We start from the raw sequence: 19,259 nt of genomic DNA on the forward strand, positions 1-19,259 counted from the left end.
CTATTTACAATATGTACAGAAACCAGATGGCAGTTATAAGAGTCGACGGGCATGAAAGGGAAGCAGTGGTTGGGAAAGAAGTGAGACATGGGTGTAGCGTCTCCCCGATGTTATTCAGTCTGTATATTGAGCAAGCAGTAAAGGAAACAAAAGAAAAATTTGGAGTAGGTATTAAAACTCATGGAGAAGAAGTAAAAACTTTGAGGTTCGCCGATGACATTGTAATTCTGCCAGAGACAGCAAAGGACTTGGAAGAGCAGTTGAATGGAATGGAGAGTGTCTTGAAAGGAGGATATAAGATGAACATCAACAAAAGCAAAACAAGGATAATGGAATGTAGTCGAATTAAGTCGGGTGATGCTGAGGGAATAAGATAAGGAAATGAGACACTTTAAGCAGTAAAGGAGTTTGCTATTTGGGGAACAAAATAACTGCTGATGGTCGAAGTAGAGAGGATATAAAATGTAGACTGCCAATGGCAAGGAAAGCGTTTCTGAAGAAGAGAAATCTGTTAACATCGAGGATTGATTTAAGTGTGAGGATGTCGTTTCTGAAAGTATTTGTATGGAGTGTAGCCATGTATGGAAGTGAAACATGGACAATAAATAGTTTGGACAAGAAGAGAGTAGAAGCTTTCGAAATGTGGTGCTACAGAAGAATGCTGAAGATCAGATGGGTAGATCACGTAACTAATGAGGAAGTATTGAATAGGATTGGGGAGAAGTTTGTGGATCAACTTGACCAGAAGAAGAGATCGGCTGGTAGGAAATATCCTGAGGCATCAAGGGATCACAAATTTAGCAATGGAGGGCTGCGTGGAGGGTAAAAGTCGTAGAAGGAGGCCAAGAGATGAATACACTAAGCAGATTCAGAAGGATGTAGGTTGCAGTAGGTACGGGGAGATGATGGAGCTTGCACGGGATAGATTAGCACGGAGAGCTGCATCATACCAGTCTCAGGACTGAAGAGCACAACCACAAGAACATCTTACTAATGATTCAAATAGAAGAACTCTGTTAAAAACCATATTTGCAACTTTGATATATTGTTTGGCAGAGTGAGTTTAAAATATTTCATGTTCTATAGTACTTTGTATTAATCATTCATAATATTAAAAAGGATTTTGAGTATAGATCCTACGTGAGGAGAAGAAATGAAGGGAAAATATGATGTGTGAGACCTGGTGGTCAAGGAAGGCAGGATTCAGTTATGATTGCGAATGTGGCCGTAATCAGTTACTATTTGTTGACTTTTCTTTTAATAACACACAATTTATTTAAGATCAACAACAAATTAAATAATCGCAATAATTTAAGAATTGTTTCACGGCTGCAGGCCTTAAAAGCAATAAATTAAGAATTGATTAAACTTGCTGCAACTTACAATTACAGTTATTAAAATATAAAAGGCAAGTGATCAAGGTCTTAAAGCTCGTTGCAAAAATACATTTGTCAAATTTAAATTTTAACACAAGTAACGACACTCACGGTTGAAGGCCTTAATGGCAATAAATTAAGAATTGTTTCATGGCTGAAGGCCTTAATGGCAATAAATTAATAAATGTTTAACTTGTTGCAACTTAGAAACTACAGTTATTAAAATATTGGAAACAAATAAGCAAGGTCTTAACGGTTAAACACAAATATATAATTGCCACATTAGAATCTTAAGACAAGTAGCAACAGTCACAGCTGAAGGCCTTTAACGCTAACAATGGCAATTATTTAAAAAAATTAACAAACATAGTGTCAAACAGCAAGGTAATAGCAAAAGTTAATTTAAAAGACAGGCAACTGATCACCAAACAGGTGAGACAAACTGATATTAAACTTGGTAGCACAACCGGTTAAGCTTTCTGTAACGCCAAGAACGACAATTATATTAAAAAAAATTAGGAACATACAATAAAACAGCAAATATAATAACAAAGTTAATTCAAAAGGACAAGCAACTTATCACCAAACAGGTGAGGCAAATGTTGGTAACTTGGTTATACAATAATAAAATAATAACACAATAATAAAACACAAGGCCTAGTCACAGACACTGCTCCAGGAATCGACCACTGAGTAAGTCAAGCCAAAAACACTTTCGCTAGCGATGAGAAACGCAGCCAAGTGTTGCATTTGCTTCACAAGATGGTAACTCAGACTAGTGGCAGCCTAACGAATGACTAATGATAATCTGCTGAAGCTACCTAGCATCCGATAACCAATGCGACGATGGAACCGGCGGTCAGCACTGATTCCCCAGAATGCTGTGTTTACAGCATCCGAAAGGAGAAAGGAACAACTACTACCAGAGTAGAAGAATCGCCAACCAACCTATTATCAAGAAAGCTGTCAAAACTACACGCCTTACCGGACAGCAGCGGCAAGGCGAGAAAACGTACACTGCCACGGCAGGTTACTGTGGCGTTAGCTGCCAGCAGGCAGGAATAATACCGCTGATGAATTTAACAAATAGAAACACATAGAATGCAGCAATTAGTAACAAGAAGTCGAGGAAAGCTAATTAGACCGCCTCCCCAAACACTCTACTCGCTGCTCTTCGTCTCGGCGACAATGCGAGCAGCAACGCGAACTCAAGTAACTGGAGAATCGCGAGATCTCACAATTGTGGAGGTTTCACTGCTAGGATTAAAATCCATTCAAGGCTTGTTGGATCCGGGTGTCGACTAGGTGGTGTACACTCGCGACCGCAGCCCTTCTATCCGGCAGTGCATTCGTGCCGCCAGTGGTCCCGGCGTGTTATCGCACTGCACTCTTGGCTCCTCCGGAGTCCCCAACGGAAGTGAGCACTCACACGACCCGGAAGAACAACCACGTCACCCCAGAGATAGGGCCACAGTTACTACATATCGATGACGCCACCGCTGCCACTAGCGGACAGGCAACGCTTGAGAAACCAAGTGGCGCCAGTCAACACAAGAAGAAAACAAACAACCGCAACTAACTCAACTAAACGATGCAGCCTGGCCTCCAACAGAGGAACCTAGAACAGCATCAACGTTGGCCGCAGCAAGGATCAGTGCGGATATAAAGAAACTGAAAGTTAGTATACTTTTGGCTTACACCACCCATATCAAACACGAGCTTGCACCTTTGAAGACATCTCGCCCAGACTCGACCATATTTTCCTACCCCTTTAGTGCCAAGGAAGTACATATGGCACTCAGAAAAGTTAAAATGGGAAAGGAACCAGAGCCTGATGTAATTCATCTCACATTCCTCCTGAACTACGGTGTATATATATATATATACACCAAAAAAATGACTTGCGGATTTCTTTACCGATATCCTTTGCCGATATTCTTCAGCTTCGAACACAAACGACGAGCTGAAAAGCTATCCCCCAATACCTCTTCGTATCTCAATATACAAGCTTCTTCAGAGAACCATCTACAAAAGAATCTCGGCTATAATACTTGAGAAAATTTCAATTGAACAAGCTTGGTTTTGTGCAGAAAGAAGCAATACAGACCAGATAATGTCACTCACTACCTATTTAGATTCAGATCTCCAAAATAAATTAAAAACATCAACTCCATTTATAATCTCTCATCAGCTTATGACAGAATATGGAGACGTCGTCTTCTCTACAGACCCATTCAAACAATTTCGTTCAGAAAGACAGTGCAGCTTATTAGTAGTGAGCTTGCTGGGAGGTCATTCCAGATAATGCTGGCCAACAGGATAAGCTCTTTAAAGACGGTACCCCATTGCAGTTCTGTTTATACATCTCCTATATGACTGAAACTAGATCACATAAGTGCCAATACGCTGAAGACTTAGTGCTCGTAGTAGGATACCGAAATTTCGAAGAAACGGTAGCCGCCTTAACAATTGATCTGGCGGTAATGGGAAAATGTTTTATGAGATGGAGACTGAAACCAAACCCCACTAAGACAAGAGACTGACTGCTTGCTGCCATTAGTGCAACAGAGCGGCATATAAGCGGCTCCAAGTCTATTTCGGTGATAGAGTACCAAATGACAATCAGCGCCCAAAAAAACTAGGGGTTACACTGGGACCGACACTGTCCTACAAGATGTATCTGGAAAACAGCCTGCGAAGATATGAATTAGAAACAAGATCCTACATAAGCTGTACAGTACTGCCTGGCCCTCCGCTGCTCGAACTGTGCACACTTCACCACTTAGCTTAGTCTACTGTACTGCGGGATATTGCGTTCGTGTATGGTTCAATGGCGCACACACACATAACTTTTCGAGACACGGCTTAGCAACGCAATGAAATTATCAGTGGTACACTAAAGTCAACCCCCATCGAATGGCTGTTTATATAGAGCCACATTTCCACCCCTTCCCCCTTGAGCTCTTCTCTGTGAGTCTAAACGCATACAGTTCAACCTTAAACTCCCTATCTATCAAAATAACAAAATGCAGTTACCCTAGAAAGAAACCGGCTCCGATCAACGAAACTATTCATGAAAACTCCCGTGGAAACTCATACGTTTCAGTTCAGCTCAACAGACTAACGGGTACAAGGGCCCCACACGCTGTTTGTAGAGACTGGGCCAAGATATGGGGGATCTGTAGTACTTATAATATTTTGGAAGACGAAAGGCGACTTGAAAGTAACAATAAATGGCTCTGAGCACTATGGGACGTAACTGCTGTGGTCATCAGTCCCCCAGAACTTAGAACTACTTAAACCTAACTAACCTAAGGACATCACACACATCCATGCCCGAGGCAGGATTCGAACCTGCGACCGTAGCAGTCCCGCGGTTCCGGACTGCGCGCCTAGAACCACTAGACCACCGCGGCCGGCGAAAGTAACAATAGAAAGTTACATTTTCGATCCTGTTAAAAACCTTCGTAATATCGATTTTTAAATAATTTTATTGAAAGAAAAGCTCGCTAAAAGCTATACCCTGGGTACGGGCGCCTTTGCACGGGAACGAGACTGGGCAAAAGAGTTGCCCTATTGCCAGAACCTGCCCTGGCTAAGAAATAAACATCCTGGTTTCGACTAGTCATGCACAACATGGACAACGATTAAGAGAATACGCACCAATCAAGGCAGAAGAACGGGACTCTCTTCGCAGACGGGATAAGGCATTACGTCAACATGCGATTATCGAGCAGCCAGACAAACCGTTTGTCACGTTGTTATAGAATGTACCAACGCGACACATCGCGGAACTTTTGACAAGTTCCTGGTAACAACGAACGACTCAACTCAGTGTATTAAAAATTTACATGTCTGTATGCAAATTACATATGTTATCGTTTGCATTATGTTTAATATTGTGCTTAAAAGTACCGCGAATAAAGAATAAATAAACTTGAAAACAGTAACTTTGAAAAGACAACAGTTAAATCAGCTCTTTTTGTTTAACTGGGTACATATTTCTGGTGACACGTGATCAATATACTTTCTTGTCCTCCTCTTTTACTTGGAAGAATGGCTAATTTTCTAACCTGCAACAATCACACATTATTGCATTCACCATGCTAGACTCAAAGAGGTCCAAAGAAACAGCAATCTCACTATTGAACGCTTTTACTGTGCGCAGGAATTCCACAGATCGGCGCTCCACCAATCGACCCTGCGGATCAGTTGGCGCCCCTAACGTGGCACACCAGCTCCACAGGACTCGACATCACGTTCCGTCTGGACAACGGCCGCTTTAGCGGACTGGGGAGCGCCGTCGTCGATAGCCTTCAGTAAGTTCAGTTATCTTCCATTGTGTGTGTAGGGAGCCGACGTTTCCCTATGGCTAATCGGCACCTCTCTAGTTAATTGGTTCAAATGGCTCTGAGCACTATGGGACTTAACTGCTGTGGTCATCAGTCCCCTAGAACTTAGAACTACTTAAACCTAACTAACCTAAGGACATCACACACATCCATGCCCGAGGCAGGATTCGAACCTGCGACCGCAGCAGTCGCGCGGTTCCAGACTGTAGCGCCTCTCTCTCTAGTTAAATACATAATTACTCATTGCCCACTAAAATTGTCAGATAGTCAGCGTGCGACATCACTGGTTGCAAGGGAAATCCGTATTAGTAACGGACACCATTCTGTGGCAGATAATATATTTATTGCGTTAACAGTGTAGACGCTTCGTTCGAAAAATCATCGACTTTCTGCATCCCCTATGGTGACTTACAGGACAACTTTAATGAAGAGAGGCTGCACGAGACATTGAAGGCGACCCAGCCGAAAAACTTGTTAAATGCCAAACCACCTATAGAATATACTAAAACCTGCGATCTGCACACTGGGTCAAATATTGTAAAGAAATTCTGATACGTTGGGGTAGTATGAGTATAGGTATCAAAGAACTCCCACAGGGACGGGAAAACGAGTGCCACTGAAGTACAGATAGATGGTGAGCTTCAGAAGTCAGCTTCTTTAATCGTGGCTTTCCATTTACCGAAGTACCAGAGTTTATTACAGGAGACTTTCTCCGTTTTAAAGGTTAAAGGTAGGCATTATTTACCTAATTCAAAGGACTCTTTTAAGGCTCAAAGTTTCAGTCACCCCACCAAGCGGTTGTAACGATCACGTACTGCCTGTAAGATGCGGTTCCACGGTCTTTGAACCAGTTATTCAATGTTATTCTATGTACTGCTCGACACATGTGTGTCAGTTGCCCCCATGTCCTTCTAATTTGGAGCAAGGAATGTCCTGTATTTGTGGAAGAGAAAAAAATACAGGAGATTAAAATCACACAACGAATGTTCAATTATGACGTTTCATGCCTCGCAGGCACTCGTCAAGTCGTTTGTGTCAGCGTTGAAGTAATCTGTACAGGAGACTATTGATGGCACCAAGCTTTGACAGATGAGCAGAGAACACCGGCTTAAATCTGTAAATGCAGCTGCAAACCTCCACAGCAAGTCCAACAACTAAGCATTCCTACCACTGAAATGACAGTGATTGTCGAGCTCAATGTGTGAAAGCATAACACACCCTCACAGCTGATAGTAGGAGAGGCATAGCAAAATGTTTATGTTAAAGCAACCTTGCCAGCTTCCCTAAAATGTATAACGGAAAACAATAGGCCAAAATGATCAGTTCGGGGGCCATCAGACTACGTGACATGGTATCGTCTGATAGATGACATGTTGACCATGCTACCGAAGGTACAACGTCGACGTTTGCTTAATATAACCAGAAAGTGTCTGAAGTAACGCCCCCTCCTCCCGCACCCCTCCCCCACACCTCTTCACTTCAGTCTCCCAACCAGGGAGGAAGGACACGAAATAAGAGAGAAACCTCACTGTTAAAACGGCTTTCAAACTTCCGTGGATTCAGGACACATGCGGAGAAAATACATCTGTTGGGTCTGGGTAGACCAACTTGAGTTGTCTTCCAAGAGAAATTATTGTAACGCATACACTGAGTTTTCAGGCTGTTCAGTCTTTTGTCCATGGGGAAATCATCAGGAGGACTCTTGGAGAATAGAGTGGTGCCTCTTGGCTGCTATAATAGGGTACCCCTGAGACATTGGCCAGACAATGGTTGCCTTTTTTTGCGACAGTTACCACAACTGTCAAGCAGTACTCAGCTTTCCGACGCTACAAAGCAAAGAATAAAACTGCCCCTGGACACTTCGCCATCTGAAGCTCTTGACACGTCACTAGGTCATCACGGGTTCCATTAGGATATGTTACGGCATCTCATAGGCTGGAACAAAGAAATTATCGTTGTACCTTTTTAACCTCATTTCAGCTTCGTTCACTTTACCTATTCGAGGCACGAGGAAATTTTAATCCCTCTTTTAAAACCTGCCATTACTTACTTTAAGTCATCTGATGTTTCAAGATGTACTAATTGTTTAGTTATTTTAGATTGACACTCTAATGTTATACATTTTAACTAACTCCTTAGATTATCTTAGATATCACTTTATAAATAAGTTTACTGAAGTTCTTTCAATTACAATTGGTATATATCTATGGTTTGGTCCACAAATTTATGAGCATTGGCCGAAAAATAGCCCAGGCCGGTTTATTGTAAATGTTCCTTGATTTAGTCGACCTGGTGTCCGCAAGGACCGCTCATAATCGAATAGTTATTGTAATTCTGCGTCACTAGCTGCGTGGGAAAGACCTTGAAAAGGATGGTTAACGCCACTTTTTCTGTATCTTAGAATACAGGCAGTTCCTTAGTCGCTTTGAATGTGGATTCAGGAAGAATCGCTCCACATTTGATAAACTGATACTGTTGGAAGCGGCTATATGGCAGGCTTTTCAGGGTATATTATTGACATTGAGAAGGCCGATGACTCTTCTTGGAAGCCTATTATCCTCAGGCATTTCCATAAATGCTGTTTTAGTCGATGTCTTTCATCATTGTACGTTCCTTATACTTACCATTCTATCTTAGACATCAACTCACTGACGTCCTCTCTGATCGCTCTGAGCAGGGGAAGAGTGTCCTACAAGTGTCCCTCAAAATGTGTGTGCATTGTGTATTAAACCGAGGACCTAGAAACAACGGAGAGGCTCCGTCCCGCCGTAGCCCTCAGTGGTTGATAACTCCACAGCACGCCACAGTAGTGCACCCACCCCACACCGAATCCAGGGTTATTGGGCGATTCGGCCCCCAGTGGACTCCCCCTCCCCCCCCCCCCCTCCGCCTCCGGCAACATCCCATACCAGACGAATGCAACCCCAAATGTTTGCGTGGTAGATACGCGTATGTGGAGACAGTGGTTGCACAGCAGTTGCCGACATGCTGTAACTGAGTCGGAAGAAGGGGAACCAGCCCACATCCGCCGAGACAGATGGAAAACCGCCTTAACAACCATCCACAGGCTGGCCGGCACACCGGACCTCGACGGCGGATTCGTGCCGGGGACCGTCACGCCTTCCCGTTCGGGAAGCAGCGCGTTTGACCGCTCGGCTAGTTGGGCGGGCGTCCCTCAAGGTAGTGTTTCAAATGTGACCGGCTTCGCCACTGCTATAAATAGTACCACGTCAGTAGTTAAATGTGTTATATAATGCTCTTTGTTTGTTGACGTCTTCTCTGTCGTTTGATCTGCTCAAGCCTTGCAGCAACAACTCTTCAATTAAACGTACTTCTCGAAATTTGAACAAGGGGAGGGGACGCGCAGACTGTGACATGGCGACTCAAACCGTGCGGCCACTCCGCGCTGCTCTAACTTGCACTAATATAAGATTCAGTTGTAGTGGTTACTGGTTTCGGGCTGACACGCCCATTTCAAAAACCACACACCTTGCTATTAACCGTAATTATTCATACAATATGATGTCAAAAGACACGAACAGTTTCTGTACAGCAAAATATACGGCGGGTAACAAGTACCCTTGTTACTCTTACACTATGTGTGTGTTGCAGCTGACTGACACAACCTGTGGTTGACTGCACGTTAAATTACTGTTACAGTGTAGTTATGACTAAATAGAATTAAGCACTTTCATCATCTCCATGTGTAGCAGCAGTGGAATAAAGTAGACAATAATAACAACGGCAGTAATAATCGAATTATCTCGTGACTTCATCTCTGAAGCGGTATTTCTCGAAAATAAGACATTTGTTGAAATAGTGAAAATCTCTAAAGGCTTCGATCGGGGCTATGATGAGTAGAAGCGACTTTACATCCCAGTGGCATGAGACAGGAATCGTTTCCGTGTGAGGTGCTTGCTGTTAATTTGCCAGTTTATGGGCACCCGGATTTTCTTCATCGAGTCTAATTTCTAAGATAAGTAATTTTCCGTTACAACACAATCAGCTTTCTGCGAACTAAAGCATACAGAGGGCTAGTGGAAAAATTATAGTTTGATAGACGCAAGGTAAGGGTTAGATTACAACTTCAGGCGTCCATTTTTACCAGGCATGAACAGATATCTTTCACGTCTGCATCATAGTTCAGAATGCGTATTGAATACAATATCCCTTCGCAACCAAGTGGGGGTGAGCCAGTTTAGATTGGGCCAGAACTGAGGAGGAAGTCTCGGCAAACAGAAACTTTGTCAACAGCAAGCTTTATTACATTAAAAATTTTATTTTATCAGTGTGCATTTAAGGTTATTAGGATTTATTTTATTTCAACATGATATTGAAAATTTTGGTGGTGGGGTCGGTTGTTGTTGTTGTTGTGGTCTTCAGTCCTAAGACTGGTTTGATGCAGCTCTCCATGCTACTCTATCCTGTGCAAGCTTCTTCATCTCCCAGTACCTACTGCAACCTACATCCTTCTGAATCTGCTTAGTGTATTCATCTCTTCGTCTCCCTCTACGATGTTTACCCTCCACGCTGCCCTCCAATACTAAATTGGTGATCCCTTGATGCCTCAGAACATGTCCTACCAACCGCTCCCTTCTTCTGGTCAAGTTGTGCCACAAACTTCTCCCCAATCCTATTCAATACTTCCTCATTAGTTATGTAATCTACCCATCTGATCTTCAGCATTCTTCTGTAACACGACATTTCGAAAGCTTCTACTCTCTTCTTGTCCAAACTATTTATCGTCCATGTTTCACTTCCATACATGGCTACACTCCATACAAATACTTTCAGAAATGACTTCCTCACACTTAAATCAATCCTCGATGTTAACAAATTTCTCTTCTTCAGAAACGCTTTCCTTGCCATTGACAGTCTACATTTTATATCCTCTCTACTTCGAGCATCATCAGTTATTTTGCTCCCCAAATAGCAAAACTCCTTTACCACTTTAAGGGGCTCATTTCCTAATCTAATTCCCTCAGCATCACCCGACTTAATTCGACTACATTCCATTATCCTCGTTTTGCTTTTGTTGATGTTCATCTTATATCCTCCTTTCCAGACACTGTCCATTCCATTCAACTGCTCTTCCAAGTCCTTTGCTGTCCCTGACAGAATTACAATGTCATCGGCGAACCTCTAATTTTTTTTTCTTCTCCATGGACATTAATACCTGCTCCGAAATTTTCTTTTGTTTCCTTTACTGCTTGCTCAATATACAGATTGAATAACATCAGGGAGAGGCTACAACCCTGTCTCGCTCCCTTCCCAACCACTGCTTCCCTTTCATGCCCCTCGTTCTTATAACTGCCATTTCTGTAACTGGTTTCTGTACAAATTGTAAATAGCCTTTTGCTCCCTGTATTTTACCCCTGCCACCTTTAGAATTTGAAAGAGAGTATTCCAGTCAACATTGTCAAAAGCTTTCTCTAAGTCTACAAATGCTAGAAACGTAGGTTTGCCTTTCCTTAATCTTTCTTCTAAGATAAGTCGTAAGGTCAGTATTGCCTCACGTGTTCCAACATTTCGACGGAATCCAAACTGATCTTCCCCGAGGACGGCTTCTACTAGTTTTTCCATTCGTCTGTAAAGAATTAGTGTTAGTATTTTGCAGCTGTGGCTTATTAAACTGATTGTTCGGTAATTTTCACATCTGTCAACACTTGCTTTCTTTGGGATTGGAATTATTATATTCTTCCTGAAGTCTGAGGGTATTTCGCCTGTCTCATACATCTTGCTCACCAGGTGGTAGAGTTTTGTCAGGACTGGCTCTCCCAAGGCCGTCAGTAGTTCCAATGGAATGTTGTCTACTCTGGGGGCCTTGTTTCGACTCAGGTCTTTCAGTGCTCTGTCAAATTCTTCATGCAGTATCGTATCTCCCATTTCATATTCATCTACATCCTCTTCCATTTCCATACTACTGTTCTCAAGTACATCGCCCTTGTATAGACACTCTATATACTCCTTCCACCTTTCTGCTTTCCCTTCTTTGCTTAGAACTGGGTTTCCATCTGAGCTCTTGATATTCATACAAGTGGTTCTCTTTTCTCCAAAGGTCACATTAATTTTCCTGTAGGCAGTTTCTATCTTACCCCTAATAAGATAAGCCTCTACATCCTTAAATTTGTCCTCTAGCCATCCCTGTTTAGCCATTTTGCATTTCCTGTCGATCTCATTTTTGAGACGTTTGTATTCCTTTTGCCTGCTTCATTTACTGCATTTTTACATTTTCTCCTTTCATCAATTAAATTCAACATTTCTTCTGTTACCCAAGGATTTCTACTAACCCTCGTCTTTTTACCTACTTCATCCTCCGCTGCCTTCACTACTTCATCCCTCAAAGCTAGCCATTCTTCTTCTACTTTATTTCTTTCCCCCACTCTTGTCAATTGTTCCCTTATGCTCTCCCTGAAACTCTGTACAACCTCTGATTCTTTCAGTTTATCCAGGTCCCATTTTCTTAAATTTACACCTTTTTGCAGTTTCTTCAGTTTTAATCTACAGGTCATAACCAATAGATTGTGGTCAGAGTTCACATCTGCCCGTGGAAATGTCTTACAATTTAAAACCTGGTTCCTAAATCTCTGTCGTACCATTATATAATCCATCTGATACCTTTTAGTATCTCCACGGTTCTTCCATGTATACAACCTTCTTTCATGATTCTTAAACCAAGTGTTAGGTATGATTAAGTTGTGCTCTGTGCAAAATTCTAACAGGTGGCTTCCTCTTTCATTTCTTAGCCCCAATCCATATTCACCTACTACGTTTCCTTCTCTGCCTTTTCCTACAGTCGAGTTCCAGTAACCCATGACTATTACATTTTCGTCTCCCTTCACTATCTGATTTTTTTTTTTTTATTTCATCATACATTTCTTCAATTTCTTCGTCATCTGCAGAGCTAGTTGGCATATAAACTCGTACTACTGTAGTAGGTGTGGGCTTCGTATCTATCTTAATGCGTTCTCTATGCTATTTGTAGTAGCTTACCCGCATTCCTATTTTCCTATTCATTATTAAACCTACTACCGCATTACCCCTATTTGATTTTTTATTTATAACACTGTATTTGCCTGACCAGAAGTCTTGTTCAACCTGCCACCGAACTTCACTAATTCCCACTATATCTAACTGTAACCTATCCATTTCCCTTTTTAAATTTTCTAACCTACCTGCCCGATTAAGGGATCTGACATTCCACACTCCGATCCGTGGAACGCGTTTTCTTTCTCCTGATAACGACATCCTCTTGAGTAGTCCCCGCCCGGTGATCCGAATGGGGAACTATTTTACCTCCGGAATATTTTACCCAAGAGGACGCCATCATCATTTAATCATACAGTAAAGCTTCATGGCCTCGGGAAAAATTACTGTCGTAGCTTCCCCTTGCTTTCAGCCGTTCGCAGTACCAGCACAACAAGGACGTTTTGGTTATTGTTACAAGGCCAGATCAGTCAATCATCCAGACTGTTGCCCTTGCAACTACTGAAGAGGTTGCTGCCCCTCTTCAGGGACCACACGTTTGTCTGGCCTCTCAACAGATACCCCTCCGTTGCGGTTGTACCAACGGTACTGCTATCTGTATCGCTGAGGCACGCATGCCTCCCACCAACGGCAAGGTCCATGGTTCATGGGGGGGGGGGGGGGCTCGGTTATGTGTTCGGATCTCCTCTTTCGCAGTATGTTACACTCTCGGAACAATATAATTCAATCATTTCGTTGTTTTCTTCAGGATCACAAACTTCTCTAGTGCTTCACAAAAGGCACGTCCCTGGGATCAAATTATGATTGATGGCAAAAATATTCTTAATTTCATTTCAAGGTCTAGGATGTGCACATAAAACTACTAGTGAAAAACAATTTTCATTTTTAATTAGTCTTTGCATGTTGTCAATAATGTCTATTTCTAGTCAAATATGCAAAGATCTTATTACTGGTGAGTTAACAATTGAAACTTAAAGTCTCTTAGTGGGCAGAAAACACTGGCTGTAGGTACCGGGTTCGATTGCGGGCAGATAAAAAGAATAATTATGTTTTTGTTTAAGATTCAGACATCTCACAGCTGATGAAAAAATTTGACGTCACACATCTGAATTTACTTAATTAACATTCCGATTACATACTGAGAACGAATCCCCGTCACATAACTTTACATCATGGCTTTCAATTTTAAACATGTGCACGCTCCTTTATTTGTGAATGAAAGTATTTTAAAGTATTTCTGTGTTACTTTGCAGGGAGATAAGGGTGTTGATAGGATTCCCAGTTCAGTAATAAAATTTTCTTTGTTTACTTTCAAGTTCAAATTTGATAACTGATACTGGTGATAACGTCGATATTTCATTCTCTTTGTGCATAGCCAGCAATGACTATGATTGCCGTGGTCGAGACTCTATCAAACACTCGATCTTTCCTTGGTTAGTAATGGATATAGGTGCTGGCTTTCAATACAGATCGAGAACAAAAAATTTCATCGTCTCATTTTATGTTGAAACATATGCACAAATATTTGTTCACGTATCATGAGTACATTCTAATTACTGTTAAATGTTGAAGTTCCCATAGACTGCTTGCTTCTGTGAATGGTGCTTTGTTTTCAACTGGTTAGGTCAACAAGCAGTTTATGCAAAAGCACTCGCCACAGAAACGACGTTCACCAGGTGCAGGAAAGACTTTTAGCGAGTATAATAGTTCAAACAGTCCTAGAAAATTTTGATGTTTAAATATTGCTTCAAAACGTCTTGCTCATAAAAATATTTAAATTTGCTTAAGAATTCACTGGACTCGCATTCGGGAGGACGACGGTTCAATCCCGTCTCCAGCCATCCTGATTTAGGTTTTCCGTGATTTCCCTAAATCATTTCAGGCAAATGCCGGGATGGTTCCTTTGAAAGGGCACGGCCGATTTCCTTCCCAATCCTTCCCTAACCCGAGCTTGCGCTCCGTCTCTAATGACCTCGTTGTCGATGGGACATTAAACACTAACCACCACCACCTTAAGAATTACAGGTTGATGTTTGTGACATAGTCTCAGAATCTAATAAGTGTTCAAATGCTTTTGAAATGTTACATATTGTAATAAAATTGAGTTTACAGGCGATAAGGACTTTATCACCTCTAATGACATGTATCCAAATGTTTGAAATATCGTGGTGTTATTTTATGTGTGGACTAATTGACATCAAGAAAAATGTTCCCTGGTGGTATCCGGATGTATCTGTTTTGTATAGTCAAAAGATTTAGTTACAAGCAGGTTAGAGGAGCTACAATACACCTACGTTATGTGGGATGCATGCATATCAGGCGGAACGCAATTCAGCTCGTTGGGATACGCTCGAGTATAGTGTGGGGCAAATAAAAGTGGCCCGAACGGGTGAATTCGATTGGACTTGAATGTATGCTTGCAACCATACAACCACACCCCGTGGCGCACACCACCACGTGTACTCCCGCCACATGATCCACCCCGGTTCAGAACGTAGTGTGGGCTGTGTCACTACGAGTGCAGCAGTGCAAAGGGTACCATGGTACTCACCGCGAGGCGCGGGTGTTCGTTGTCGAAAGTTACGTGACAATAAAGTCTGGAAACGTGTGGTCAGTTGTTTGCTGAGAAGTTTAATGCTGTCAGAGTGCTAACAAGTAGTGCCATGTAATGCTTAGGGCGTAAATGGCGTCAGTCAGGATCTGTTTTGAATAAGTGAGAAAACTTTCCGAAACGGGCCCCTCACCGGCATATCGCGAACGATTACTCCAGCTGGACCTGCACATGCTTTCCTACCGAGTGTCTGTTGTTCACGCATTAAAAGCAGTAGATGCTCCTCAGCGCCTCCAGTTTTGTGCATGGATATTCACTGAGATAACAGTGAAGGGTATGGACATGGATCTGTTCTTTATGTCTGATGAAGCCTGAGTTTGTTATGTAAACTCACTGAATTACATATTCTGGGCTGCAGAGAATCCGCATAACTTCCACGAAATATCATTGCATCATCAGAAAGCTGGGGTTTGGTGTGTAGGTTATGTACGCCGTATTATTGGTCCCATATTCTTTCATCAGACACTGACTTGGGGGCGTTACATTGCCAATATTTTGGAACCATTTGTGGCAGCATTAACGGAGGAGGAAAAAACCTTCAGTTACCTCCTATAGGATGGAGCAACTGCCCATACAGGCGGCCGAACCTTGGAGCACATTTACACAATCTTCACGCCTGACGGAATTTCTTTTTGGCGGAGTCATTCTGGTCGCGGCCCAAGCTGGCCAGCCCGGTCACCAGTTCCGTCACTGTGTGATTACCTTGTGTGGGGAGCCATCTAGTTTAAGGTGTATCGCAACAACCCTCATAGTCTTCTTCGGATGAGTTTGCAGTATTTCCAGCAGTCGAGCTTCGATCCGTCTTCAGGAACTTGCTGACCAGGCCCAACAAGTGCCGTTAGATGAATGGTGGTAATTTTCAATACCTGCTATAGTAAGGTTGGTTCTGTATGTCATTTCCTATGCTGTGTTTCTTTGTACCCTAGAACTCAGTTCTCTGGACAACTTTTATTTGATCCACCCTGTACATACGTATCATTACAAAAGGTGTTTCATGATGAACAGAAATTAATTTTGGAAGGTGGTAGTGCAAATTCATTTGAATAAAACATTACATGTAACATTTATCCAATTTTTATGGGTTACAGAGTTAGGGCTGGTTACAGAATTAACGTTTAATTTCACTGTTGGTACTCTAGATGATATGGGTTTATTTGTAGATTGCCAGTTTTGTTTCAATCTTCAGTTTGAAGCTGTGCTTCAGCTTGAAAAGCGGTATGTTTCTACTGCGATTGTGACAGTCATTTGTTATCTAATTCTGTTTCATCTTGAAGCATGCCGCACTTATTTACAAACGCCTAGAGAGTCGATATTGTATTTGTATACTGATTTACTAATGGAAACGGTATTGCTGCTTGTAGAGAATACGGTAGACGATTTCCTAACCACAGAGTACCAGATTCAAGAGCGTTTACTCTGTTTTCACTAAACTACGAGAGGCTGGAGCAGTACCCAGCAGTTATAGTATTTCATTTGCTCGTGGAATTGAACAGTGTGGATGAAGTAGAAGATATTACAAAGTTGGTAGAACTTAATCCTTCAACGACAATACGCGAAATTTCTGCCCATATCGTGTTTTCACCTACAAGAAATTGGCAGACATGCGCACAGCGCCCGTCTTAATCATTTACAGTGGACTCAGCTCCTTTCGAAAGCAAATGAAGGTAGACGATTTGAATTTTGGAATGGCGAATTGCAAATCGCCGAGTAATAACTTTAATACAATTTGCTGATGAGGAAACGTTCACCAGTGACGGCATTAGTAACACTAGTAACAGATATAGAGCGAGCCGACGAAAATCTACAAGCTTAATGGAGAAACATTTTGAAGAACGCTTCACTCTAAACGTGTGGCGTGCTACATTAGACAATCACTTGATTTGGCTTCTTGTGTTACGATACTGCTTTACAGGGCCTAGTCATCTAGATTTTCCCAAAACAAGCGTCTAATATTGCTGGAGGAGGTTCCCTAGATATAAGGATGAGTATGACCTTCGGCACGAAGGGGTTCCTGCTCATTCTATTCGTCAGGTGACTCATCATCTAAACTTAACATTTCCCAGAAAATTGATCCATAGAAATGGTCGCGTTTCTTGGCTGCCAGGGCTCTCAGAACTTACACTGTTATATTTTTGTGATGATGGTTGAAGAGCAAAGTCTACAAAGAAAAAGTAAACGCAAGAGATAAGAATTGATCAACCTGATGACAAACGTCAAGGCGTCCACAGAAGATCTGCAAGTAGTGTTGTCATGAGAATTCGAAAGTACGAGGGGCATTTCATACATAATTCTGTGGGTGGTATTGCTGTGGATTGTTTGATGCAACAACAATGAAAATGACGTCAGATGTAGTAGGGAGCTTGAGGAAGAAGAAAGTGTTTTTATTTCTTCGCTTTTTTACTCTAACATAAAATTAGCAAGAGGTATGTTTTGAACCCTGCAGGGTCTCGGGAACTGTGGCTGTTGAAAAGTTGGGGGTTACATCAAGATCGCAACTTTACCTAGCAAAAGTCCGACAGAAAGCCACAGCATGTTAAGGATAGAGGCTACTTATAAGTGGTGGAAAAATCGAAATTTTTGTTGACTTTTATTAAATTCTATAGTCTTTTCTGATTACATTGAGATATACATTATAGGGTTTCCAATGAAAACTCACCTGTATATACAAAATTTTGAAGTTACCGTCATGTATGCCGCCACGCCCCCTTTATTTCTGTTACAGAAATCAGTATTATTTTGAAAAGAACTGTGAACTTTCTGTTTCCAGCGTTTATATGCATGATATATTGGTAACAGTGCAGGTTTCTAATGTCTGTAAATGATTATCTTTGCTAGTATTTACCTTTGTTTCGCTGAAGCAGTTTGTTCACATGTTAGTGAATGTTTGTTGCAACATATATTTGTGGAAGTACATATCCCGTAGTGTGCGACAAATACTAGCAATGCCACGCATCAAAAAATTCAATAAAAGGAAATTCCGTGGTAACCAGTTCAGAAAAAAAGCGAGCCTTACTGTTGTATGTAACCTATGTCTCAGTTCTTCAGGAAAGAAACTTCCACATGGCACTCCTGGTGATTCAAATTTTTATGTTAACAATGGCGCTGTTTGTAGTGGATTTATTGTAGTTGATGTAGGCATCTTATCTTCTTTGATAAAGGAAGTGGCAAAATGTAAACAATCTGATGGTATAGGCTGTCTGGAAATAACTGAACAACGAAATAGCAGGAAGGGTTTAGTGTCAAAATTAGTTGTTCTGTATAGATCCTGAAACAAATCTACCTCGAAAATGACTTCGAACATCGTGTATAATCCGTATCATGTGAATTTGAAGTTAGTGTATGCAATGAGTGCAATAGGAAAAGGAATAAAGGCTGTTCAAACGTTTCATTGTTTGATGGACCTTCCTCCTCCTCCCAGTAGGTTCAGCAAGTACATAAAAATACTTCCAAGAGCTTTGCCGGTTGTGTCTAAAGTATCTATGAAACGTGCAGTAGAAGAAACTGTAAATATCAGTGGAATCAGGGAGATTGCTGTTGCACTTGATGGGACGTGGCAACGTGCTACCACACCCGCTATGGTAACACTGAAGAACATATTTAACATCAGTGTTCTAAGAATTATGATGCTTACAGTGGTGGTATGGATAGTGATAGAGCTCTAAAAATATTTCAGAGGTCGATGCCAGTTTATAGCGTTAGATATACGAAGCATCTAGGCGATGAGGACTCAAAAACTTTCAACAAAATTAATGAGTTCAATGTTTATGGTGATACCTTCGTAACAAAACTGGAATGTTGTGGACATGTGAAAAAGAAAATGGGTGCTAGACCGAGGAAGCTACGAAGAGAAATGAAAGGAAAGTTGCTATCTAATGGAAAATCTCTCTCTGGCCGAGGCAGATTGACAGAAACTGAAATAGGCCTTCTTCAGAG

General features: G+C 41.7%; 1 protein-coding gene across 1 annotated transcript in view; it reads left to right on the plus strand.

Annotated features, from left to right (window-relative positions):
* Positions 1 to 5,096: 5,096 nt before the first annotated feature.
* LOC126282325 (putative beta-carotene-binding protein) overlaps positions 5,097 to 19,259 on the plus strand; it is a 42,798-nt gene continuing 28,635 nt past the window's right edge. The window contains exons 1-2 of the mRNA XM_049981982.1: positions 5,097 to 5,124; positions 5,545 to 5,695. Coding sequence (XP_049837939.1) covers positions 5,097 to 5,124; positions 5,545 to 5,695 — 179 coding nt within the window. The remainder of the gene's footprint in view (positions 5,125 to 5,544; positions 5,696 to 19,259) is intronic.

This window comes from Schistocerca gregaria, chromosome 7 (assembly GCF_023897955.1).
Source record: "Schistocerca gregaria isolate iqSchGreg1 chromosome 7, iqSchGreg1.2, whole genome shotgun sequence".
In the NCBI taxonomy this organism is placed as follows: domain Eukaryota; kingdom Metazoa; phylum Arthropoda; class Insecta; order Orthoptera; family Acrididae; genus Schistocerca; species Schistocerca gregaria.